The 27,433-nt window shown below is 42.0% G+C and overlaps 1 protein-coding gene and 1 pseudogene across 2 annotated transcripts in view; one reads left to right on the top strand and one right to left on the bottom strand.

Annotated features, from left to right (window-relative positions):
- LOC308435398 (putative sperm motility kinase W) overlaps positions 1–20,201 on the top strand; it is a gene marked incomplete at both ends in the record, with an annotated part of 98,592 nt that extends 78,391 nt beyond the window's left edge. Inside the window, one exon of the mRNA XM_080942645.1 lies at positions 18,858–20,201. Coding sequence (XP_080798771.1) covers positions 18,858–20,201 — 1,344 coding nt within the window. The remainder of the gene's footprint in view (positions 1–18,857) is intronic.
- A 2,277-nt stretch (positions 20,202–22,478) lies between these two features.
- Positions 22,479–26,098, bottom strand: LOC308435397 (cyclin-dependent kinase 4-like; annotated as a pseudogene). The gene is made up of 2 exons: positions 26,005–26,098; positions 22,479–23,392 (listed from the first exon to the last, which is right to left on the bottom strand). The product of its transcript is annotated as a cyclin-dependent kinase 4-like (transcript).
- Positions 26,099–27,433: the final 1,335 nt, after the last annotated feature.

Raw genomic sequence — 27,433 nt, 5'->3', positions numbered from 1 at the left:
TCCACATATTTTTAAAAAGAGATTTCCTTATTTTTAGTTATGTGTGTGTAGGCTTGTGAACATGAGTTCCTGCAGAGACCAGAGGAAGAGAATTCCCTGGAGTTGGTTTACAGGCTGTTGTGAACCTGCATATTGGGTGCATGGAACTGAACTCAGGCCTCTGTTATAGAAGGACAACACACTCAAGCCCTGGACCATATCTCCAGTCCCTGTACCTCAGCATCTTCATGGGGGTAAAATTTCAAGGAGTAACGTCTTGGCAACTCCACAGGTCAGAACTCTCCATAGTTTCCCCATCTACCATTTACCTCTAGTCTCAGGACAAAATGTTAGCCTAAGTAGCACAAGAAGGATAATTTGGACAGGAGGTTGCTCTGTGTGACAGTGACAGGTGTGGCATTATACAGAGACTGGACTGTGTACTTCCGACTCTTGGTGGTCAGACCCATGGCTCCCACGGTTTTTGCCCTTTTCTCAAGGTTCATCCTTCTGGCTACCCCTGTACCACCCTATCATTTTCCATTGTGAATCCCCATCTCTGCTTGTATCCACTGTCTTGTATTTGTCACCCAACCATTTCTATTACTTTGTACCAAGACCTTGAAAGATTCAGGAGGAAAGATTGCCACATACAACAGCAAGTGAACAGTGCAGAACACGGATCTGTTACACATGATAACAGATATGTGTACACTCCTTCATCACTCCAAAAATATCATAACCAAAGATGGTGGTAGTATTAGCATTTGAAAATTATATTTATATTTGAAAAGAACCCAGATATACTGTTCTTAGCAGGACTAAACAAAAAAAAGTGAGCTAGCTCTTTGTATAACGAACTATTCTAGAGAAAAACCTCTTTACTGTAAAGTTTAGATATTGCAAGTATTTCACATTCGTTATGTATAGTTTGCTACTGATCAAGCTGTGGATGAAGCCTGGTTTCTATCTCCCAACAGGTCAGGAATTCCTGGGATATATCTCAGCTTTGCTTGTCAGCAAGGGTAGAACTGTTATGTTTTCTATACATAGCAAGATTTTTTTAGATGATTGGAAGGCTTAATTTTTCGAAATTTCTTTAATAGCTCTACATGATTGAAGATGCACTATAACATGGCAAAATGGATTAATGGTACCAGGACGAGGTATTATATCTGCATCCTCAGAATTTATGTAAAAGTTCAGGTTTGGTATCACACCTGTAACTCTCGGGCTTGAGAGGCAGGATAAAAGGTAAATTCTGAAGAATATCCAGAAACTAGCCTTTGTGCACCAGAAGAAAACAAAGACCTGGGTCAAACAATGTAGAAGGAGAAGATGAACCAGCATCCGAGTTATCCTGTGAACTCCACATGTCATCTATAACATGCTCATAATAATGTGTGCTCACACAGTTACACATAATTAAAAACAGTCAAATTGCTAAGCATGGAATACAATGCTGTTGAGAACACACATCATCCCCATTCTGAGGGATTAGTACTACTTTAGCAGTTGGAGAGATAAAGAAACAAAGAGCTTTGGAGACTATTCAAAGATGGTCAGCGGGGAAATAATTTTCAGTCCATCTACTCCCATGCCTGTTCCACTTGGACAGGTGGTTGCAATCTATTTCCCCTCTGAACCCTAGTAAGGTGAGTGATAGCAAAGAATCTCATAGTGTATGTTTTGTTTCTTGAATAACAGAGTAAAGGCTCTGCAATACTGTGCTTCAGTCTAGGGCTGAGGGGGATTCTGAGCTAGAGACTTGGGGGAGCTTTTTGCTAGCTTTGTGTATTGTGGAGCATTTCTGCTGACACTGCAAAAAATTCCCATGGCAACCAGTAAAATAAGTTTATGAGTTCTTGCATTCTTCCTCAGAGGAGGCAGATGACAGAGGGCGTTGCTCATCATTATGGTGCATGGAAGCTTCAGATGATCGTGTCACACTCAAGGCCTAATAAATTTTTCTCCAGGTCTCAGCCAGAATCAGCTCCAGCAAGGTAAATAGGGGAAGGCCCCATCCTGTGGGTCAGGAGATGAAAACACTTTGACAGGAACACAATCCCATGCTTGGCTGTACATTCTAAGCACCTTCCCGATTAAAATTCAAGATGCATGGATTCCCCAATTCCTTTCAACCAACTAAATAAGCAGACAGGGGAGTAGCCAGGATGTCAGCAGCTAGATACTGCATCATAGTTAGTCACATTTCTGTTGCTGTGGAGACATCACAACCGATGAAACTTACAGAAGGAAGAGTTATTTGGGATCCAGTGCCATAGGATTATAGTCCAGGGCCCTCATGGTGGGAAGCATGAGATCAGGAAATCAGACAGTGATGGTGCTGGAGCAGGAGCTGAGGGCTTAAACTATTGGGAGGCAGCCAGTGGTCACTGGGAATGGCATGGTCTTTCTGAACCTAAAAAGACAATCCCCGGGAGTAATCCTGTCTCAATCGAGGCCACACCTCCTAATCCTTCCTATATAGTACCACTGACAGTTAATTAAGAATTCAAACATGTGAGGTAACAGAAGCCACTCTCATTCCATCTACCACAACCAGTATTATGGAAACAATGTTGATAATCCCTGAGCAAGAGGGTTTATAGTCATAGCATGAGGGCTCCCTGTGCAGTCTTGGCCTAAAACCCATTATTTCTCCAGGCTTTGTATCTTTCACCTACAAAATAATGTCATCATGGTGAGTAATTAGCCTTGTCAATTGGACACAACCCAGAATCACCTAAAAAGAGCATCATATCAGTAAGGGACTGACTACATTGGTTGTGCCTGTAAGCATGACTAAAGGGGATTATTTTAATTAAATTAATTCTGTAGGAAGATTCATCTCACTGATGGTAGCAACTTTCTATATACACAGGGTAATGAACTGTAAGTGGAGAAGTTGAACTGAGCACAAACAATCAGAGAAGCCATTGAGCCTACATACATTCATTTATCTGTTCATGGTTGTGGATGAGGCCTCACCAAATGTCTCAAGCCTTTGCTACCGAAATTTTGCCACAATGATAGACTTCAAGCTAGAATTGTTAGTTAAAACAAACCCTTTGTCTCCCATGTGTCTTTTGCCAAGAGATCTTACCACAGCAATGGAGAAGTCAGTAGGACAGACATCCAACTTACTGTGAAGTGCCTGTCAGATTCAGGTTCTTTGTATTAGGTGTGTTTTAATTAGAACTAATCTTTAGTCAGGTCCCTAGATGTAATATTTTCTATTGAATCTATTTTAACTTTTCTCTTACACATTTTAGCTTCCCAGGTTCTTTGGCAGAAAGACCCATCAAACAGGTTATCTTGCTCTTATGTCTGCCTTCCATCCTAAAACAAACATATAATTGAGTCTGTGTAGGATGCTCTCCATAGGGTTATCTATTATTTCAACCTAGCTCAGTTGTCAGAGGAACATCTGTCATGAGTGAAAATGGGCATTTCTTCCTCATCTGCACTGAGCCCCAGAGGTGCAATGTCATTGCAGCACTGAAACCATCCCATCTTCATGGCATCTCTGTTCTGCTATTTGACATTTAGGCAACTTGAGCAGCTTAGGCACACCATGGACAACAATAAAATCAAGAAGGGACCTTGTGTTTCCCTGATGATAACTTTCCCTAGCAGCATCTCACACTAGCAACACGGAACCATTGTTCAAATCACATCAAAATTTCTACACACAAGGCACATGTTAACCATCTCTATAGCCATGTGACCTTCACATTGAACTTTGTGGATCCCTGTAAGGATGTTGTCCTGCAGTTCACCTTGTGTGTTCCCTTGGATGTTTCAGTCCTGCATTGAGAGTAATAGGATTATCACAGGAGGTGAAGGGAGAGGAGGACCTTGGAAAGAGAGGAGGCAAAGGAAATGAGGGGTTAGAATGAGGTCCTGGAGGAGATGGGAGAAAGGTGTAGAACATCAGAACATCAAATAATATGTAGCTAGGGAGGGGGAGTGTTGAGGAATTGGAAATAGCCACTGGAGGGCCTCAGACAACAGGAAAATGAGAGGCTCCTAGGACTCAGTGGGAAGGATTTTAGCCGAAATGTGCAGAGATGATGGAGATAGGACCTTTAGAGAACTCCTGCAGTAGATAGGCATGGCCCCCAATCAAGGGATGGGCCACCCATCTCAAATATTTTAACCCAGAAATATTCCTATCCAAAGAAAGAGTAAGGACAAAAAATGGAGCAGAAACTATATAGGAAGGGCCATCCAGGGTCTTTCATACCTGTGAATCCATCCTGTCTGCAGACATTAACGTGATGCTGTTGCCTTTAACTAGAGGTGTTTTCTGACAGTGACTGGTTGGGCTGTTCCTTGGAAGGTCTGGAAAGCAATTTAGATGTAGATGCTTGAAGCTAACCTTCAGACTGAAATCAGGGACACCGGTGGGGGAGCTATCAGTAGGACTAGAGCAGGAAAGGGGATTGCAATGGAAGGAAGAACAACATCAGCTGACCAGATGACCCAGTGCTCCCAGAGACTAAATATACTTAAAAGTATCATGGGAAATGAAGTCCCAAGCTAGCAGAGAAAATGGCCGACATATATTCAATATCTCTAAGCATCTGGTGGCCTTTTTATTCTCCCTGTTCTGTCCTCCAAGATTAAAAAATTGATTTCCTGGACATAAGCTTCAAGTGTATCCCCTCTTATCTTTCCATGCCTCAGTAAACTAGGAAATCTGCCAGTATAAACCTGGCCTGACTTGACTCTGCCTTATAGGGAAACTTTCACAAAAGCAGACAAAATGGCTCCAGACAAGGCAGGTGGGTCTAATCTCAGAAAAGGCACAAAGCTGCCTTTTGGTACAGCCTTTTGAAGCCACACAGAAATTGGAACCCAAGCCGGCATGATTGTGAGAATCATGGGTATGAGTCATCCTCTTACTTCTTGAAAATACATTCCTACCCACTAAACCGTGTTACATCCATCTAGAGGTTTTATGGCACTCTGGATATTGATATTGATGTACTACTTGGTAGAGTTGTTTGAGCTCCGAGATCCAACCATGCTCAAGATCAGGAGAGTAAGCAATAATTTCCTATTTCTCTCTATACAGAGACATATAAAGAGAGATTTTAAATAATCCACCCAAACATTCCATATGGTTACTGACCTTATACCACGCATTAGATGCCAAACCCAGTTTCCCCAGGCCCAGCAGACAAGAGGATAGAAAACCTATAGTCCAGTTCATCATCAGAGAATGTGATCCTTTCACTCATTTTCTGTTCAAACACAGATTAGAGCCAAGACCCCTCTCAGATGTTTTTCTGAACAAGTGAAGCATTATTTGGGATAAACCACATAAAAAGTTCTGAGCCAAAACAGTGAGTCATACAACTGTTCACAAACTGACAGACACAGGTAATCTCAGGTTCTAGCCTCACATCCATTTCATACTTGAAATATCTTATCAGTACCTACTCTACGTGACTTCCTGTCTTGGGAGTTAGAATATCTGTGGTAAAAGTCTGGTATCCCAGTAAAAGAATTCTAATAGCTAGGTTTTAAACCTCAGACGTTTTTGGCAAAGCCTTAATATTAAGCATTATTTGGGAAGCTATAGAGAATCCCCTGGTCAGTGAGCGACATTTGGTAGATAGAGGACCTGTGAGAATTCTTTCCATTCCAAGTCAACAAGGGGAGAAACCATAGCAAAAGCTACCAGGTGCACTGTCCACGTCAATAGTCAGAGGCCCACAGACCTTCTCCTTGACAAACATGTCAGCCTGCCAGTCTTGTGCACATATACCTAGGAGAAGAAGCACTCCATCCTTCCAGGTCTCATGTTGCATGATGTTCAAATAATGGGGCTTGTCTTTTCCACCTGCAGCAGCTAAAGAGATATTCACTAAGAGGTACCATGGCTCCAATACAAGCTGAAAACAAACTGCTATTCCCATCTGGATGAGCTGAGCTACAAGGTCGAGCAGCTAGAACTTAAGTGACATGCCCTGGGGAAGAAGGTAGAATGTATCTTTCCCCCAGAATGCTTCATGGCTAGACAACTTGTCTGCACCCAGTGCAGCATCACAAAGACACTGCCTTATGTCTCCCCATCTAGGTTGAGGGAATTTGATGGCCACAGTTCCTCTGTCCTCTCAAAGAGGCTCTGTCAAGTTAATGTCTGGCAGCAGGCTGGCTAGGCCAAAGTTAACAGTACTGGATATGCTGCTATTCCAAAAAAAGTGCCTGATTATTTGAGCATTATAAATCCATCGCTGTTGCTACAGAGAAAGGCCCACTCAACAAGCAATTACACCCTCTGTAGTGTCAGTGTCATAGGACCAGTCATCCATCTGTCCTATTTCTTGCCTGGTATCTATGGCTTCTCAATCTGAGGTCTATTTTATTATTTCTTTGCTTTTCTCTTTCACACTCATGGTTGTTTTAAACCTTTTGAACAATCTCCAGTTTTCAGGACCTACTTAGATGCTCAAACAGTTTAAACCTTTGAAGATTCATTCCCAAGAGCTGAGGCCAACCTCACAATAAAAGCAACATTTTGAGCCCCCCAAAAATTCTATTTTGATCTGGACAAACATTTTCCGGGGCCTCATAATCCTGGTAAGTATTGGGCATAAAGCCAGGTTAAAGACAAGCCTGGGGAATGGTGAAAATACACTCTTTTTTTGCGGCTTCACTCTCTGGTTTAAAACAAGACAAATACTAAAAAGTCATAGTTGGGAAGCAGAACTCACCATGCAGGAGGGAGGAATGTCAGTGTTACCAAGTGGGGCTAAAACCAGGTACAAGTTTTGTTTTTTCCTGAGCGATATGACTATCCAAAGTTAGTAAGACCCCTGAGAAAAAGGGCAAGTTTTAGTTAGCTGTGTTCTGGGCAAGTATGAGTGGTCTTGCACAAGAAAGCCACACTTCAAAAGAGAAAAACTGGTCAGTATAGCTGGTTTAGCCTAGTCATAAGGTTCAAAATCATCAGTGGGGTATCTGACTGCAAAACAAGGACAATCTGTTTCAAACAAGGTCTGGAGATTTTCCTGCTAAAAAAAATCATCATATGCATGCTGTCCAGGAAAACTCCCCATGGGGTATGTCAGGTACTGCACAAGAGTGCCTCGTGGCATTCTTTATAGCCATCTGCAAGAGCTCCAATGATAAACCATATTCACAGTTGGGGAGAGTGTGTGCCCTCAGTCAGAGAAAGTGTGGGAGAGGTGGCGCTGCCACCTGTTGCCAATCTAGCGCTGTGGAAAAGAAATAGACACCCTGCTCAGTCCTTGTACCTCACCACCTATGGCAAGGACAAGACTTGATTCTGGTGTGACTAGAGCAAGAGAGCTGCCCCTGCCACTCACTTACTACAACACTGGGGAGTTCAGGCCCCGGATCGTGCTCGGGAAGTTCATCAGAGCTAGCCCTGTACATAAAGATTGTGTATGAGCAGCCCCCAAGGGTCTTGCTTCTTGTATACTATGCAATAGTAAAGATGAGGGAGAGACCCCTCTCTGCTCATTCATCCACTGACATCTATGGCAGGCAGGAGAGATGGCCCTGTGGTCACTGTCAAGGAACATCCATGTCCTCCTTAACTGCAATACTTGGAACACTGGGACTGGCACCTCACCTAGGCAGTAGGGTAGAGCTCTCCCTCTTTGCAAGGAATACTGCATAGGCACTGCCATTGAAGGGGGCTAGAGCTCACAACATGACAAACTCAGATAATTATCATGCACAGATCCAGGCATTTGAATTGTCCCACACCAATATCTAGATCATTGGTGAACTACTGTAGTACATGAAGTGGCCAGTTCTACACGTCCAGAACTCCAGGATTTATATAATATAGATAATCTCCATGATAACAAGATACCAGAGAAGAGTCCCATTGAAATTCCAGTGTTGATAGAGTAGCTGAAATAGCATGCAATGCCAAACAGGCATCATAATGAAAATGTGCAGGCAAAAATGTGTGGAGCAAATGGTGACATACTACAGCTTCCACAGAAAAATACTGAACCTGAGATTGGGGAACGTGGGCGAGGGTGAAGAATGGAATAGGGAGGAATGGAAGATAGGAGGATTGTGGCATATGCAGGGACATTCACTCACTCACACACTCACACACATGCAAACACACACACAAACACACACACACACACACACATAGAGAGAGACATACACAAAAATATTATAATGTCAACCAGGATAAAGCTCAGAGATCTTTGGGATGAGAGCTAAAAAGACTGTAAATGCCACAGTTGTAGTTTACATTAAGGACACCACCAATTTGTTGGAAGTAGAAACACACAGTGATGGTTACAGCATGCATGAGAGCTAAGCAAGCTCACCAGGAAGAATCTCATGAATAGGGAACTGAGGACTTGGACAAGAAATCCAATTACAAGCTGAGAAATGGCTGGCACTTGACAGGGGATAGGGAAGGGAAAGTCTTTTCTTTGATGCAATCCCTGAGAGGGCAATGATCCCCAACCCTGACTTCATGACTTAGGTTCATTGGGTAATAAAATATGGACCTGAGAGAAAGACAAGAAGAAACATGATGAGGAGGTAAGGAATGAGGAAAGGAGCATGAGGAGGAACTAACAGGAAGGTGAGGGAGAGGAAGAATATGAATATGAAGAGGAGAAGTATAGGAAAATGTGCTGAAGAGGAAGACCAAACAACTTGTCAGAGTTGAGTGGTATCAGGTATGTGTCTTCTGTATACTTTGCCTGAGAGATTGAAACATTTTTTTCTGCAGTGAATTAACCTGGAAGGGAAACAGTGCCAAATAGCTTTAGGAAGTTCCTGAAACTGACCAGATTCTTTAGATCTCTCCTTTTCAGATTGTAATCAACTCAAAGCCCTCAGAGTCTCTCTCACACAAAACAAGGAACAAAGACAACTGAAACCAGACCACCTCTTGCCATGCTGCCTGGAAAATGTTTAAACAAACTGCTACTTGTAACAGGTACTCATCTACCTATTAAGCTACTCTCAGACTGTGAAGTGTGCTCCAAGTTCCCAGCTTTAGTAAGCTTGTAACCCATTCAGGGACTAGCTTTGATGATGATTCTGTCTTTGATTCTCTCTTCCATTGAGTCACCTTCCACTCCATATCCCTGGGAATAATTGTCATTGCATCACAAAGCTAGACTTTGTGGTATCTATACTATGTTCTTTGTTTCCTATATGCAGTGGGTAGATTTATGTTTTGCATATTCACAGGGAATGTTTTGAAGGGAACAACACACAGGAGGAATAGAGAATGCTCACTACAGGAAGAGGATTAAACTGAGACCACAAATGCACACTTAAACACACATGTTTTTCACTGTTGATTTAAAGTGGCTAATTTCTGACTCACTCAGGCACAACAGCAAATAATCAATATCTCAGATTTTCAACAGGAAAAGGTTACAATGGGTAGAATACACTGGATTGTTGTTACTGGGCATGGCAAATAGGTGAGTTAAAAGCGGATTCTGATTGCTGAAGTTCAATTCTATGATAACTGGACCTGGGTAGGAGCCTCAGAAAGAAGACAGAGTGAAATAAGCTAATGGAATTGGTTGCTAAACTAAAGAATGGAATGTAAGGATTTAACAAGAGAGGAGAAATTAGTAAAGGCACAGCCCACCAGAAACATATTTGTCATGCTGGGACTGGAATTCAATAACCCCCTCTGGTTATGTCACAAAACAGAGGATGTTGGGTAGGAATGCCAATGCATTTTTGGTAACACTTGGAAGAAGGGGAGATGAATATGTTTGAGACATGCCCTTTGAACTTTTAAATATTAACCAAATTATTGTTTACTAAGAAAACAGAACAATGAATGCTGGTAATGTGGTAGACAACAGGGCCTTAGACACTGGTAATGCTAATGTGAGCTGGTCAAGTGACTGTGTGAATCAGGATGCAGGTTTCTCAGAACACACAGATTGTCAATATGACCTAGCTGTACTACTCTATGGTATATAATGGATGCCAACATAGCACAGAGGTAGGTATTGCATATCATTGCTCACTACACTACGAAGTATGACACCAAACAATTGAAACCAGACACCCATCTCCAGAGCTGTGGACAAATGAAATATAGTACACATACAAGATGGGATTAGCAGAAGTCATTATCTGGACAATGGAAGCAGTCATGGAAAATCACATTAAGTATATCAAACTAGCCACAGTCCTGAATTCTATATGAACATATTAAGTCATAATACATACATAAAGGTGACGTAATCTTGTGTAATATGGAGACAATGGAACCAATGTGATGGGAAGTGGGTGACAAAGGGAGGTGAGTGAGGTAAAAAAGAAATATACTCCACAATATTCATGTGCAAAACCTTTTCTGAACATTTGTGGGCAAAAAAAATGGTTAAGTTTTTAAGAGCTATCATTGTTCTAATAAAATACCTGAGTTTAGCTCCTAACCAAATGTTGACTAAAGATCCAAGTCATGCATCAGGCCATCCATGAACCCTACATTGTAAGAATTTGAGAGACACCTCAAGAGTGAAAAATACTGTCTGCTCATGCCAACGACCTGGGTTGCAGTATCAGCACACAAGTAGTGACTCACAATCATCAGTGACTCCCGTGTAAAAGAGGAAACTTCCTCAGAACAAGTAAAATGGGACTGCTGGTTGATCCATCAATATGAAGCAGGGATACTCAGTCATACAGGCTCATTGCTGCACTGTTTACTATAGCTCAGAAAAGAAATAAGCTAGGAAGAGCTCCAACACATGAGTGGGAAGAGGAAATCAGAAACTTGCCCTGTACATTTGTCCCTATTAGTATAAAGTACTTTGTTGTGGCTCTAACCAAGCAAGGAAAGATCTGTATGACAAGAACTTCAAGTGTCTGAAGAAAGAAATTGACGAAGATCTCAGAAGATGAAAAGATCTTCCATGCTCATGGACTGAAAGGATCCACATAATAAAAAGTGCATGGTCTTGATACACAAACAGGCAGGAAGACCGTGGAATAGTGTTGAAGGTCCAGAAATGAATCCACATACATATAGTCAGTGGATTTTAGACAAAGGAGTTAAAATCATCCAAAGGAAAGCATTTTCAATAAATGGTGCTGTTTAACTGAAGGTCAGCATGTAGAAGAATGCAACTATCCTCATCCAAATTTCAAGTTCAAGTGGGTAGAAGACTTCCACATAAAGAAGATACACTAAAACTGATAAAAAGAAATTGGGCAAGACCCTGAAACACATGAACATGGGGGAGGATTCCATTAACTGAATACCAATGGCTTATCCTATAAAATCAAGAATTAAGAAATTGGACCTCATAAAATTGCATCACTTCTGTAAGGCAAAGAATGTCAATAAAACAAAACAGCAATCAACAGATTGGGAAAGGGTCTTCACCAATCCTTCACCCAATCGAGGCTAATATCTAATATATACAAAGAACTCAAGAAATTAGATTTCAGGGAACAAAATAATCCTAGTAGAAATGGGATGCAGAGGTAAACAAAAAATTTTCAACTGAGGAATATAAAATGGTTGAGAAGCACCTAAGGATGATTCAACATTCCTAGTCATCAGGGAAATGCAAATGAAAACAACACTGAGATTCCACTTCACTCCAGTCAGAATAATTAAGATGAAAAAAAAATCAGGTGACAGCAGATGCTAGCAATGATGTGGAGAAAGATGAATACTCCATAATTGATGGTTAAATTTGAAGCTGCTACAAGCACTCTGGAAATCCCTCTGGTGGTTCCTCAGAAAATTGGCCATAGTACTACATGAGGATCCAACTATACCACTCCTAGAAATATACCCAAAAGATGCAGAAACGTTTAACAAGATTATGATCTCCACTACAATCACAGAAGCCTTATTTATAATAACCAGAAGGTGGAAAGAACCCAGATGTTATTCAACAGGAATAAAGACAGAAAATATGGTACATTTGCACAATGGAATACTACTCAGCTCTTAAAAACTATGACTACATGAAATTCTTAGGAAAATGGATGGAGCTAGAAAGCATCATCCTGAGTGAGGTACCCCATTCACAAATGAACATCCATGGTATGTACTCACCAATTAATAAATATTAGTTCAAAAGCTTGGGATACCCAAGAAACAATTCCCATACCATATGAAGCTCAAGAAGAAGAAAGACCAAAATGTGGATCCATCAGTCCCTTTCAGAAGAGAGAAGAAATACTCACAGGAGGAATGACATTGACCAAAAGGGGAGCAGGGCCTGAAGGAAAGGTCACACTGAGACTGCTACATCTCGAGATCTATCCCATATGCAGCCACCAAAATCAGTCACTATTGTTGAAGTCAAGACATGCTTGATGATAGAAGCCTGATAGGTATGTCTCCAGGGATAAGGATGATTGCAGTTAATCATTGAATTGTACAAGGAGACCCAATGGAGGAATTAGAGAAAGGTTAGAGAAAGGACTGAAGTAGCTGAAGCGATTTACAGCCCCATAAAAAAAAAAAAAAAACAGTATCAACTAACTAGACCCACCCCCAGAGCTCCCATGTACCAAACAACAAACCAATGAGTACACATGGAGGGATCCATGGATCAAGTGACATATTTAGCATAAGATGGCATTGACTGGCACCAATAGAAGAAGAAGCCCATGGTCCGGTCTGTGAAGGCACCTTTTCGCCAGTGTGGTTGAGGTGGGATTGTGTGATTGGGAGTGGGAGCACTTTTACAGAAGCATGTGAGGGGGTTACAATGAGCCTTCAGGGGACAGGATAAGAGAACAGGGAAAGGGGATAACATTTGTACTGTAAAGACATAAAATATCCAATAAAATTGTCTATGAAGAAAATCGGGACCAATGGTTTGAAAATGTGAAATTCTTATGAAAATGGATGCATCTAGAGAACATCATCCTGAATGAGGTAACCCAGTCACAAAAGAAGTAACATAATATGCAGTCACTGATAATTAGATACTAGCCCCAGAAAGCTCTGAACACCCCAGAAATAACCCACAGACTATATGAAATTAAAGGAAAAAAAGAAGAGGAAAAACCTTTATGCTTATTCTTTACACACCGGAAAAACTTTGACTATTTCCAGGTTACATCTGGTTTTACAGGTACTTTATGCTCATTGTAATTACTAAGATTGTAGTGCATCCTATCAAATCTTTAAAAAAAATCAAGTACAGACAAAAATGTATTCTCATACTTTTATGCATAAATGCTTAAAATCTGTACATTTGTCTTTGATTTGTAAAATAAAGTTGTAAAAGAACAGAAAATATGTTCATAATAAAGAAGAGAGTAAGATACAGAAGGAATAAACTCACCATATATACATGTGCATATATTTTCAAAGAAAAAAAAGAAAGAAAACAGGGTTGGGGAAATGACTATGTGGTTAAGAGCTCTCATTGCTCTTGTGGAAGACCTATGATTGGCTCCTTTGAACATATTGTCTTAGTCAGGGTTTATCACCTGCACAAACATCATGATCAAGGAGCAAGTTGGGGAGGAAGGGGGTTTATTCAGCTTACACTTCCATATCACTGTTCATCACCAAAGGAAGTCAGGACTGGCACTAAAGCAGGTCTTGAGATCAAGAGTTCTACAAGCACTAATTGATCTTTGTTAGATTTTTCTGTAGGTGAGAGGTAATATGGACAAGAAGGGGAGTACCCAGGAAAAAGCCATAGGACTGACATGTCCTCCTCTTAACCTGTTTGCTTTCTAGTAGTCAATGTTTCTTTTATTCCTGCCCATTAAGGCAGGAACTTATGTTTTTTCTTTACTTTTTAATTTTTTTTTTTAAATTTTCACTTGGCATCAATGAGTGTTTTCCTTGCCTACATGACGGCAGGCCATTCCAGCCCTTGGTATGTGAGGACAGTAGAGGAATGTGTTCATCCACTGGACCTGGAGATTAAAGATGTTGTTAGCCACAATGTAGGGCCTGGAACCACCATGTGAGTCCTGTGAAAGAGCATCCTGTCTTTCAACTGCATTGTCTTGCTAGCACACCCATATCATCTTATAGGAATAAATTGAAATTCAAGATTAACTTATCGGTTATCTTTGTCCATTTTGATTAAATATATTCTTCCTGCATGGACAAATGCTTGTTCAGTGGATGAAATGTAGCCCCTATGAAAGACCCCTGCTTAGCAACAATAACGCCATTTCTTCAAGGCTGTGCACACAGGGCGGGCCAGGTCATGGCCCAGGTGGCCAAACAAGATACTGATGGGCAGCCAGCTTGCAACAGACAGAGAACAGAAAGCCCCCAAATAAGCCCTATAAGGCAACTGCTCTCAGAGAAGCCCAAAGCAGCTATTCTCAGAAAAACTGCAGCCCCAGCTGACACCAGGATCAGTGTCTTTGGAACCGTGTCCTTAGACTCACTCCTTGACCACATTTAAACTAACCAATTAGAACCCTGTAACTATGCTTCTGCTTCTGTCCCTCACATCTGCCCCACAAGCACTATGAAAAGAAAACTGTCCCTTTGTCCGGCGTGCCTGTCCTCCAAATAGGCTGTCACCCACGGACACCTGTATGGGAGCAATAAACCCTCTTGTGACTTGCATCCAGTGGTCTCAGCTGGTTCTTGGGTCCTGGGGCCTCCTCAGGTAAAGGTCCTCTAGATGAGGGTCTTTTACCTAGTTTGCTCCATAGAATCTCATGGGACAGTGTGATTTCTCACCATGCCACACAGATTGGCATAAAATTAAAAATATATAAAGTGCTTATTTACAGAACTTTACACTAAATGTCTATTCCTTTGTTTCCAAAACATTATATTTAGTTCTCCCTCTCGTTCACTTTCTGACTCTCTCTGGCTGTGTCTATGACTCTTTTTTAAGCTATTCATGAAAGTGCAGGCAAGAATGACAACCAGTGGAGGGCAGTAGGTCATCCTAAAGCTGGAATGACCAGTGATGATTAATCCTGGGACAGGAGATCTGGAAACCAAAATAAGATCATCTCCACTAACAGAAATGATCTTTCCAGGAGCCCTTTCTCTAGATGGTCCTACCCTGCTTCAAGAGAATCTATTGATGAACAGCACTATACTGTGGAGAGAGTTGTGTCAGGAACTTCTTCACAAAAATAACTATTTAGGCTCTGACTACATACTTCGTACATCTTTAGCATGGGAGGCTGGAGAGAGACATTAACAAAAAAAGAGAAAAAAAGAAAGAAAAAAACACTCCCTGAACATTGATGCCCCAAACCAAAGTATTCCACACTCATAAAAGAAACTTTACTGAAGGTCAAAACACACATTGAATCTCACACAATAATACTGGGAGACTTAAATACCTCACTCTCATTAATGTCCAGGACTTTGATACAGAAATTAAACAGAGATACCATGAAACTAAGAGAGGTCATGAACCGAATAGATTTAACAAGTGTCTACAGAACATTTCAACCTAAAACCAAAAGAAATATCTCCCTCTTATCTGGCCATGGTTTCTGTTTAAAAATTGACCATATGATTGGTCACAAAACAAGCCTCAAACAATACAAGTTTATTGAAACAGTCCAGTGCATCCTATGAGATCACCACTGACAAATACTAGATATCAAGAATAATGAAAATACCAGAAAAACCCACATATCTATGGAAACGGAACAACTCTCTACTCTGTGGTAAATTGGCCAGAGAAAAAATAATGAAAGAAATTATAGACTTACTGAAATTTAATGAAACTGATGACCCAGCATACCTACACTTATGGGACATAATGAAAACAGAGCTAAGAGGAAAATTAATAGAAATATGTACCTTGGTAAAGAAATCAGAGAGATCTTAAGCTAGCAATTTAACAGCACATCTGAAAACTCTTGAACAAAAGGAAGCTAACACACACAAGAGTAGTAGATGCCAGGAAATAGTCAAACACAGGGCCAGAACCAACCAAATAGCAACAAAGAGAATGAAACAAAGAATCAACAAAACCAAAATCTGTTTCTTTGAGAACAACAAGAGAGATAAATCCCTAGCCTAACTTAAGGACCCAAAGAAGGTATCCAAATTAACAAAATCAGAAATGAAAAGAGTAACATGAGAAACCCAGAAAATTCAAATACATCATCAGATCCTACAACAAAAGTCTGTACTAAACAAAATTGGAAAATCTAGATGAAATATATTATTTTCACGACTGCAAGTTCCAAAGTTAAATCAAGAGCAGATAAGCTATATAAACAGTCCCATATCCCCTAAGGAATAGAAGAAGGTATTAAAAACATCCCAACTCAAAAAGCCCAACAGAGATGGCTTTAGAGCAGAATTCTACCAGTCCTACAAGAAAGACCTAACATCAACACTCCATGTGTTCCATAAAAAAGAATTCCAGAAAATAGAATCATTCCTTAAAGTAGAATTAGAAGGAACAATACCTAATTCATTCTATGAAAGCATGATTACTCTGATACCTAAACCACACAAAGACCCAACAAAGGAAGAAAACTTCAGACCAATTCTGATTATGAATGTTGTTCCAATAATACACATTACTATTCTTACAAACTCAATCCAAGAAAACATCTCAAGCACCATTTACCATAATCGATCAATTAGCCCTAATCCTAGGGATGTAAGAGTCATTCAATATATGAAAATATATTAAATTATCCCACTACATACATGAACCAAAGGAAAAAAATTACATGGTTCTCTCCCTAGATGCTGAAAATGCATTTGACAAAATACTGCAGGCATTCATGTTAAAAGTACTAGAAAGACCGAGAATTGAAAGCACAAACTGAAACATAATAAAAGCAACATAGAGCAAAGCAACAGGCAAGATCAAATAACATGGAGAGATACATGAAGCAATCCCAATAAGATGAATGAGAAGTCAACAAGACCCACTCTCCTGTATCTATCCAAAAAGGCCTCAATCTTCTACCTAGAGCAATAAGACAACAAAATGGAATCAAGGGGATACAACTTGTCAGATAAGTAGTCAGGGTATCACTATTTGCCAATGATATGATAGTATAGAAAAGCAACTTACAAAAAAAAAAAAAACTTCTATTCCTGGACCTAGAAGAGAACTAGCAAATCAAATGACCAGAGACTACAGTGACATCAGCAAAAAGCTATCAGTAATTTGTTCTTCGGTTGGAACTACCTAAGGTGGTCATTTTGAAGGAGTGCATAGTGGGGGTGATTTCTGTTCGGAACCCCAGGTTGTGGTAATACTATTTGGATATGGGTTTTGCTAATCAAGTGGACGAAATTTTATGTGTGGCAAATAAGAAAGCTTTTGAAGACAACCCCCAAACACTGCCTTTTCTCTGAAACTTGACCTCATGGGATTTTAATGTTTTGAAGAAATACACAAAATGTGCACACAAACAGCTGGACCTGATAGGGATGAAGACTCAGGAAGCAGCCATAACTGTGGACACCTGGAGATTAAGTGTCACAGGACAGAGAGGGCAGTGGGGATTGGGGATGTGATCTGAGTGCACAGTGGTCATCTATGGCACACACCCATCTTCTCTGATAAAAAGGAGGAGGTCAAGGAGCTGTTGCCTAACACATTCATAAAGCACGATGTCCAGTCTGTACATGGCTACATTACAAAGAAGCCAAAGGAAATCACACTGAAGGGTGTTTCAATGGCAATTTTCGAGTCTTGGTGGCAACCACTGGTACTGCCTAAGGTAGACATGGTGGTTCAGAGCTGTTCATCAGAGAATGAGGAGTCTTGACGAGGACCAGCAGAGACCCAGAGATACAAGCCTGAGGAGAAGGGGTTCCGACTAGCCAGGGGGCAGAGAAATCTCTGCAGAGAGCACACAGAAAGTGCGCCCCTGCCCTGCCTGATCCAAGGACCAGGAACCCATCATTGGAAAGGAACTCTGGAAGAATATCTAGATGGCAGAGGTAAGCAGGATGGCAGCCATGGTGCTTTCAGGGGACAGCATTTTGGATGCAGGAACTATCAGAAACACAGGCAGGAACAGTGAAGAGGAGGAGGAACTTCAGACAAAGTTCAGAGGAAGAATGGGAGGTTGCAACAAAATAAACAGATCCCAGAACAAAGGCAAGAAGAAGAGTTTTAGTAAAGTAGTAGAGGCAAGAAGAAACTGTTCCCACTGGGGAGCCCAGGGCCCTTCCTGCTCTGAGTCCCAGTGCTTCCTTCCTGTTTGATCATTGCACTTTGATTGGGCCTCCTTATTTGCAGAGGGAGGCTTCTGAACTGTCCAAGCACTCATCATAAACTGTCTTTATTTTGGAAAGTGATAGGAATAAATAAATTAATCAATAAATATCCTGAAGAGGACTAAACAAGGGCTCTCTTATTGGACCTTCAGTGCACCTCCCAGGTGCTGCTCCTCTAACTGGAGGCTCATGAGCCTAAAAAGCTGGAGGGTGCAGAGCTGACCAAAGCTCTCTCTCTGGCTGCAGCTTTAAAACACTTCCCTGGTGCAGCAGATGCCCTCTGCAGCCTGTAACTTCTAAACAAGTAAATATCTGTCTTTTGATCTGCTGAAGAAGATGATAGAGGATAGTCTCATTTTCATGAAAGTGGAAATAACCCTGTGGCTCAGAGTGGAAACAGCCACACTGCAGGATAACCCTATCTCCATGGTGAAGTTCATGCTCTGACCTCACAAAGAACCACTGTGATAGAAGAATGAATGTCATCAGTATAAGACTGTGGACTAGCCTGTGAGTTTTGTCCAGATAGAGCAGGAAGCTGATTTGGGTGACCTGTGGGACTCGTTCAGAGTTGACTAGATTGTTAATTTTCAGGTTGTATTATCTCACAACCTCTGTGCACCAGAGCACAGGGAACAGCCTCATGGACAGCAATTTAAAAACAGAGACTTTGAGAAGTCAGTATAATGTGGGTTTCTTACTTGGCCAGGGTTCATTTGGCACTGTGAAATTGGCCTGGCACCTGAAAACCAAGGCTCTGGTTGCCATCAAAACGGTACAGATTAGCGAGAAGAACATCAGGTGGATCCAGACAGAAAGAGCAATATTGGAGACACTACAACATCCTTACATCATTCGCCTTTTCCAAGTCTTAGAAACAGCAAGTAACATACATTTTATATTGGAATATGTCCCAGGAGGAAACTTATTTGAAATAGTAAGAGACCAAGGCCAACTGTCGGAGGAGGAGGCAAAAAAAACATTTGGACAGATAGTTTCGGGAATAAAATTCTGCCACCAACGAGATATTGTACACGGAGATATCAAGCCGGATAACATAGTAAGAGATGCCAAAGGTAATATCAAAATAATAGACTTTGGCCTAGCCAGGAGATGCAGACCTGGGAAATTAATGAAAGTGCCACGTGGAGCCAGAATATATTTTGCCCCAGAGCTTATATTAAGGGAGCCCTACGAGGGAAAGAAGGCGGATGTGTGGAGTTTGGGCGTGCTGCTCTTTTTTATTACAGCAGGGTTCTTCCCGTTTAGAGGAGAGACCATCAAAGAGATCAGTAAAAATATTTTAACAGGGACCTATGCTGTTCCACGTTTACTCTCTAGACAACTGGAGAACCTGATCCACCAAGTCCTCACGGTTCCCCCAGAGATGAGGCCTTCCATCGAAGAAATTGAAAACCATCCATGGGTGAGGAAGTGCGAAATAACCATCTCGACCAAGATAGACCCAGACTTCAAAATCATTGATATGCTGTGTGACATGGGATACAATGCCATCCAGATTTTGAATTCCCTGCACAAAAAGAAATACGATGCACCAATGGGTGCATATCTAACATTAAAAGCACATGTAGACCTAGGGCATAAGCATGGATCTCCCTCTTCAGCCAAGGCTGTGGATCCCTGTCCTACACCATCCGCATCCCCAACACATACTCTTCCCCTAAAGAGAAGGGCCAGTGAGCCAAACTTTGGCCTCCTCCACATCAGGCCCTCAGGAGAGCAGGGGCCTGTTCCACTGAAACCATCGGGACACAAGTTGGCCAGGAGTGTGTCCCTGCCTCCCATTGCTCTGCATTACCCCTGTAAGCAGAGCAGAGCTTCTAGCAGTGTCCCACATTCAAGAGCAGTGGCTGGCCCATGTGTGTGTAACAACGTATTAGAAATCGAAACACTCCCGACTACTTCACAAGACTCTGAAATTGAAATAAAATCTCCCTGTCAGAAGATTGGGCGACTGAAGAAATTTCGTAGGTGGATACGGAATTGCTTCTCCAACATCTGCTGCTTTCCCTGTGCACGAAGGAAAAAATGACAACATCCATTCTCCAAAAAAATGGCTCCCCTGGAAGAGATAGTGAGAAAAACCCGATGAGAAGGTAAGCAAGTTTGCCAGGTGGGGATGCATCTCAGCTCTGAATTTTATTGTCTCTGTTTTATTCATGTCTTCTTATTAGAAAAAAATCAAAAAGATGTATTTTTTGGAGTCTGTCGGGATGACAAGATTTCTTTCTTTCTCTTTTTTATTTGCAATTGATTTTCAGGTCTTTTAAAAAATAAACAAACTTATTTTAAAAAAAAACAGCTAAATATACAGATTTTCAAAGCATTTGTGCATAAAACTATATGAAAATATTTTTTCAGTACTTAATTGATTTTTATAGGTTTGATAGTACTCTAAATTTACTAGTTATGATAAGCATAAAATACATATAAAATAAATGTAATATGGAAATGTCGAAGTTTTCTTGATATGTAAAGATTAAACATAATGATTTTTAAATAACAAGGATTGCCACAAGGCTGCATTCTTAGCTCTTGAATTATTAATGCTTTAGGGTCTAGAGGTTTACCACACTCTTAGGGGGTGCTATAAGCTTATTTTCAGAAATTATTTCTATCCCAGCTGGATTAAACCCTGATACTTAACATCTGAGGAAAAAACCTTTTTGGAGAATGCCTAGGTGGGATCTAAGGCAACTGAACTAGCAGTAACCATCAAGTGTCTGTGGGTACAGCCAGAGTGAAAGGGGGCATGTATACCTGTCGTCTGTGGGGAAAATATCCAGGTAGAGATTATGCTTGGAGACCTAGTGCTTGAAATAGTGACAATGGTTGAGGTACAAGGTGGCCATATCAATGTCTTTCTATAATTCAATTGGAAGGCACAGTGTACTAAGCCCTGTGAATTCTCACATTGCTGCTATGTTTCTTACATTGGGTATCAGATGTGGATTCCCAGTTTTTAGGTGTCTTACATTGCTCAGAGATGAAATGGTTTCAATGTCACCATATTCTCCACTGTGGCATTCAGAGCCTAGGCAGACAGCAGCATTCTAATCTTTCAAACCATCTTGAAACCAGGGCTGAGGAGCTGCCAGAGGATCTTCACAGTCAACAGACTCAAGGCAACAGAACTTCAAACTGACTCTCCCAGCACACTCACCTCTCACATTCTACACTGTCCTTTCCTCCCATCATTTGCCCTGATACCAACAAGAAGAAATGTGCTCCCCATGAGCACAACAAATGCCTGCTCCAGAACACAGAAATGTGAAGCCTCCTGACACAGCAGCATTGTTGCTGGCTTACCTAAGCATTCAGTAAATGTGCTGTCTCAGGCAGCTACTGTGCAGGCCACAGGACACTCAAAGTGTCTCTATTCAGATTCCTACACATGTGCTCACCTAGGATGCACCTTCATGGTTTCTCACAATAACCAGTTGCCTTAGGTATCACTCTAAACCTGCAGCAACATTTGAACTAGCCATCCTCCTGAGAGTCAGCCCCAGAAGGATTGGGACATTGTATGTAGCTGACAGTAGTGCCATTGGCGGACATAGAAAGTGGGCTTCAGGTGTGAGAGAAAGTCCAGGCTTCTGTCTGCCTGACAGTGTTAGGAAACTCGTTGCTGGGCTCAAGAACCGTGCACTGAGGTTTAGAGAACACAGAAAGACAGAGTGCTTCCATCATGGAGACCACTCAGCCTGTGTGACCTGCTTTCCTGTGGGTTTGATGGGAGTAGTTACACAGCACATCTTTTGCACTTTGCCCAGAAAAGCTGTAAATCTTTTGAATGATCCAAAAAGGCTTTTATTCCTAAGAATCTTGAAGATTTGCATCCTAACCACTGCTATCTTTCTAACACTAAGTCTTCTTCCAGCAGCAGCTGTGCTCCAGGTTCCTCCATCTCTGGCACCCCTGACTGCCCTAGCTGAGGCTTTCTGGGGACATAGGCTCCTTGAGATTGAGATACCTCTGGAGGCCAGTCATACCTACAAAGGGGCATGATTATACTGATCTGGCTATTTTTTTCTCCTTCACCTGCTATCCCATATCTCTGTAGAACAATTCATCTGGGACTTTGTTTTGTTTTGTTTTGTTTTTTGAAGACCATACTTCATTGTCTGCTTTTATTTTTCTGTATAAAAACTATACCAGTATGATTCAGGAAGAGAAGAAAACAAATACACTTGACATTTAGTGTAGAAAAAAGGGAGGTACGGGGGGGTAAACCTATAAGGAGAAGTGAGGGATTGTCATTTAAGGGTGAAAATGATCTCTGTAAAAAGTTGGAGGATTCTGCACGGCCTCAGGAGTAGGCAGAGCCTGCCACTTCATCCAGGTCCTCCCACCAAGTGTCTGGAAACTGAGGCAGGCAGCCCCTCTTCTCACTCCAGTCGCTTTCCTCCTTGTGCAGGTCTTGGTGCTGCAGGGATGCCTCGGAAGGCACAGACTTGCTTCTGTGGGTTAAAGGTAAAATTTTCCAGCAGCAGCTGTCCTCCAGATTCCTCCATGTCTGGCACCCCTGACTGTTCTGGACAAGGCTCTCTCGGGGCAAAGGCTCCTTGAGGAAGAGATACCTCTGGAGGCCAGTCTTCTTCTTGAGGATATCAAATAAGTTCAAAGACTTTGCCCAACTGGTCAGCTTCAATTTCCACAGAAGAGAGGCTTCTGCTGAAACATCTCTCTGATGATACAGCCAATGATCCACATGCCTACAGGTGTTGCATAAGTAGACGGCAGAACTTCATGAGCACAGCACCAGAGGGTAACATCCACAGACACGAGGGCCAGCTGGAAGCTGAACATTCTGGCTAGGCCAAAGTCAGCCATCTTGACTGTCCCATTACTTATCACTAGAATGTTCTCTGGCTTCGGTTCCCAGTGAACAATGCAGTTTGCATGAATATAATGGAGGCTACTTAGAAACTGGTGCATCAGATCTAAAGGTCTCAAATGGCAAGCATAGTGGCGTTGCTTTGTGCAGGTATGTCCTCATGTCCTGATATATATGTTCAAATGCGAGGATTAACTTGATGTCCCCATCAGTTCAGGAAGTAGCACAGATATCAATCAGCCATGCAAGACTGGGATGTTCAAAGATCTTCATCATCTTTAACAAGGCTGCCTCATGAACGGTGCTGAGAGAAAGGACTTTCCCAGCTGCTGTTTCATTAGGAACTCTCAAATACTTGAAGGCCACACAGTGGCCACTGTGGGGATCTCAGGCTTAGTGTACCATCCCATAAGCACCAACACCAGACATGGGTACATATCAAATGGTCACCATTCATGTAGAAGGGGATCTTAAGCTTGGCCAAGAGCAATGAAGGTGTGCTTTTATCTGGGCCTGGGAGCCAGTACCTGAGGCTTTGTACCCAGCTGAGATTTTTTTTTTAATAATGTAGGAAGCTCCCATGAGACTTCTGTGATAAGACTGCCCTCATATGGAGCTACAATTCAAAAGGTGTTTATCAAAGCCTTTCCCTCTACATTGCTGAAAGAAACAGAGAGAACAGTGGGGTGTGTTTGGCTGTGGGGAAAGGTTTTTAACTTAAAACTCATGCATACAACCATCCTGAGCGAAGTCAAGTATAGTAACTGAAGGTAGAAATTTAGTAACAGAAACAACAATAGAGGCCGTGAAGGGTGCTCTCTATTGGCTTCTTTATGATTTCTGTGTCCTGTTTCCTACTCCCAGCTAAGCTCCAATCCATACTTTCCTAAACACTTACATTCAGTAAATAATGAGGACAATGTACATCAGGTGGAGTCGAGAAAATGAATAGGGCATAATTTAAAATAAACAATGTATGACTTAAATTTGACCAAATTGTCAGAAAAGTATCCAACCCAGAGGGACAGAGGCAGTCCCTTACTGGCATGCATGCAAGACACTTCAGGGTGTAAGCTCCTCCTCACTCTTGGAACAATGAAGAACTTGAACTTGTCTCCTTTCACCTTTTAACTCATGCATCTATTAGGAGGCTCAGCCACTTTCCCTCCCCCAGTCAATTCTATTCTCCATTTGTTTCAGTTCTAGGACTTGTTGCTGCTGTCTTTATCTGCACATGGTGGTCATTAGAGTCATCCTGAACCAAATTCAGACAGGGAATAGAGGGTCTGGACTCTCTATATCCCAGAGTCAGCATGAGACAAAGACCATTGGCACAACTGAACTCTCCTCTCTCCATCCTAAAGTCCCGGGTGTTCCTTTAAGTTTCAGACACACAACATGCTGACATCCAGTAGTCAATGGACTTGACAATTTTTAGTAGTCCCTGGCCGTCTCATGTGCAGTTTTTAGTCATTCTGGAAAAGGTAAAGGGTCCATTGCTTCTCTCATCTCTGAACTTGTCCCAGTTCCCTGTTCTCCTGAGCCCTTTGGCAGTTATCCTAGTTGTAATCTTCCAAGGAAAGTCACATTCAGTAGTATATTCTCAACAGGGATGATCCTGCCACTGTCCAATGTGTCCTGTGTTTAAGTCACCTCACATCCAATGCCTCTCTCTCCTTCAGTGTCTCCTCTGCAGATGATGGTGCTGTGCTACAGAAGCTTGTTCATGTGAGTCCAGGATGGTCATGGATTCCTGACTATGAGGGCTGTGGTTCATTGTTGCTAAGGATCACATCTCAAAATAACAACACTGAACTGGAAATACAAACTGAAATTCTGCTACCTGAGCAAGTTATGCAGAAAATAACGAAGGATGTTTTACACAGGGACAAGTGTCCAAATGGAATCTATAGTGTTGATCTGGTGCCTGGAAGAGGAACAATGATCAAGTCTCTAATGGGCCACCTCAAAGTCTCCCTGCAGTTCAGAGGAACACCAAGGGCCCGAACTCTGTGGTTGTGATACCAGTGTGGAACATCTCCCAAGCCTTGACACCAGCATCTATAGATAAACAAAGGACTGGATTTCTACACTTTTGTTCTGCATGCTAAAACAGTAAAACAACAGGTATGTAAGAAATGACATACAAGAACAGGGCCTCTTTGATAGCTGCCCAAACCATCTGATACACAGTCCTTCAATTCCTGTACCCCAAGAACAAGCAACTCTCATTCTCATAGAACACATAAGCTGGCCCTTGTTTCTCTTCCTTCCCCCATTTGTTCTTTCCATCAAGAGGAAGAAATTTCCTTCCTGTGCTGACATGGTATTAGGATATGGTTCCCACAGACAACAGAAGCTCCTGAGAAATCTAATGCTTGTATGAGTGAACCTAGAGATGAAAGTGTGGATGGACATGTTCCCCTTCACTTCAAGCTGCAGTGATGTCACCATCTCACGCAGAAGTCCATGTCTTAGTGGAGTACCCGCTGACAAGGTTTTTCTGCCATTGAAACTCAGGTAATGATTGCTTTGTATCCATAGAGGAGACTTGGCCCTACAATTAGCTCCTGGCACTGAGGAGGCAGAAAGGAGGATATACCTGTGACAGTGGAAGGCTGTATGCAAAAATTAATGTGAGGCCAATCTGGAAGCTACATGGTGCATCCCCTGATCTTTTCTTCAGTTTTTCATTGCAAGCTGGTGTTTTCCTAGTGACAGGACTGTTATCTCCCTGACACTCACCCAGCCCTCCTTCTCAGTCTTTAAAATTTGGACAATAGAGAAGGACCTCTACAGATGAGTCAGTGGGTGAAACCCTGACATCTGTCACTGCATTTCCTAGCAATTCTTTCCTAAGTGTGGGATGTCTGCCAGAGCTAGGCTCTCAGTTTTTGCCTTGCAACCTGTTGAGTCACTTCCTGGACTGTGCCTACTCCAATCTTCCTCTAGCACCATGGAAGCCATTTTCATTTCACAGGTCTGACTTCATTCTTACCCACAAGGAGCAAGGGTGAAGACTGGCTCTGAGATGTGTTCCCAGCTTCTAGACTATTTGAAGTGGTGTTATCTCTTCTTTTGTCAGTTGCCATTCAATAACCAGAGTGAGGTGCAAGGATTTCACTACGTGCTAGATCCCAGGATCATCAGTGTGATACACATGCCTTGTCCGAGGGGCTGACAGACTGACAGAGCCCATTGCATTCAGGAAGATGAAGGTGGTGAGGTAAGTCCATATCAAAAGAGGTAAGAACAGTAATGAAAATGGAGTTAGCATCCCAGTCCTGGTGGTTGGGAAACAGTGTCCCTGAGAAGACAGCTCTGATTGGCTGAGCCTGCAGAGAAAGAAGGCATGAAACTGAGGACATTGAGAGCAACCATGTGGCACTCAGCCATCATGAACATGTGGAACTGAGGAGTGTTTGTGATACTGTGCACACCCTAAAGGGATTTACTGTATTTCATCTCTTGGTGAAATTGTGTTCTCTACACAGATCACGGGCCCTGGGAGAGTTGACTGTCACAACAAGCCAAAAGCATGAACTGTGCACTCCTCTTGTGCTGGTGATGGGAAAGTCAGAAGACGAGGAGGCCATCCTGACAGAGGGAAAATGTAAGGATGCTGTGTTCCTGCATGTGGTTCCGCCTTTTTCACATATTCATGTTGAGCTTCTAAGCAGGTAAGGGTGTAGATAAAAACTGTCACCAGAGGTAAACCTAGACCTTGGCTGTTCATCAGCCTTTGGTTTATTTATTTCCCATGCAGACTCTCAGTCCCCTTGAGCACAACAACTTACTCTCCCTGACTTTATTAACTATGGAAATAAGCGACTGTGTGGTACAGGTAGGTTGAGCTGCCTAAATCACGTATGCTTAGACCTTCTATCAATGCTGTCTTTTCAGACATCTCCAGATAAGATCCTGACATTCAGTACAGCATTCAAAGGTCAAGAGGATCCATGACCAAAGCAACACAGGCTGGAGCCAAATTGCTGATACTCTGCACCAATGTCCTTCCCTGTTTGTTACTGCCAAAGACAGTCTGAACTGAAAGTCTGTACCTGCTCTCTCAGTGAAGTCACAACCACTTGAAATCTGAATTTGAACTGGATTTATAGCTAATACTGTTGACCCCAAAATCTAGTTCAATGTCTGAAAATATGAGTTTCCCATTTTCCAACCTGGAACATTCTGTCTCAGGGAAGACAGTGTTTACACGTGAAAGGAGAGACCTGGTGAGGAAGGACAGGTGCCATGTGGCTTTCTCACCATGGCTTCATCTTAGCCTACGTCCCAACATTTCTTCATTCCCGGCCCAAGTAAGTAGTATTTCTAGGATGACTAGAGCTCTGAAGTGCTGATAGGTCCTGAGGGATCACTGGGTGTCATGCCCCATGAGGAGACTCTTCAGGATCTTCTGTGAAGGC

This window comes from Micromys minutus, assembly GCF_963924665.1.
Source record: "Micromys minutus genome assembly, contig: SUPER_22_unloc_1, whole genome shotgun sequence".
NCBI classification, from domain to species: domain Eukaryota; kingdom Metazoa; phylum Chordata; class Mammalia; order Rodentia; family Muridae; genus Micromys; species Micromys minutus.
This window is presented reverse-complemented; position numbering and strand designations above follow the sequence as displayed.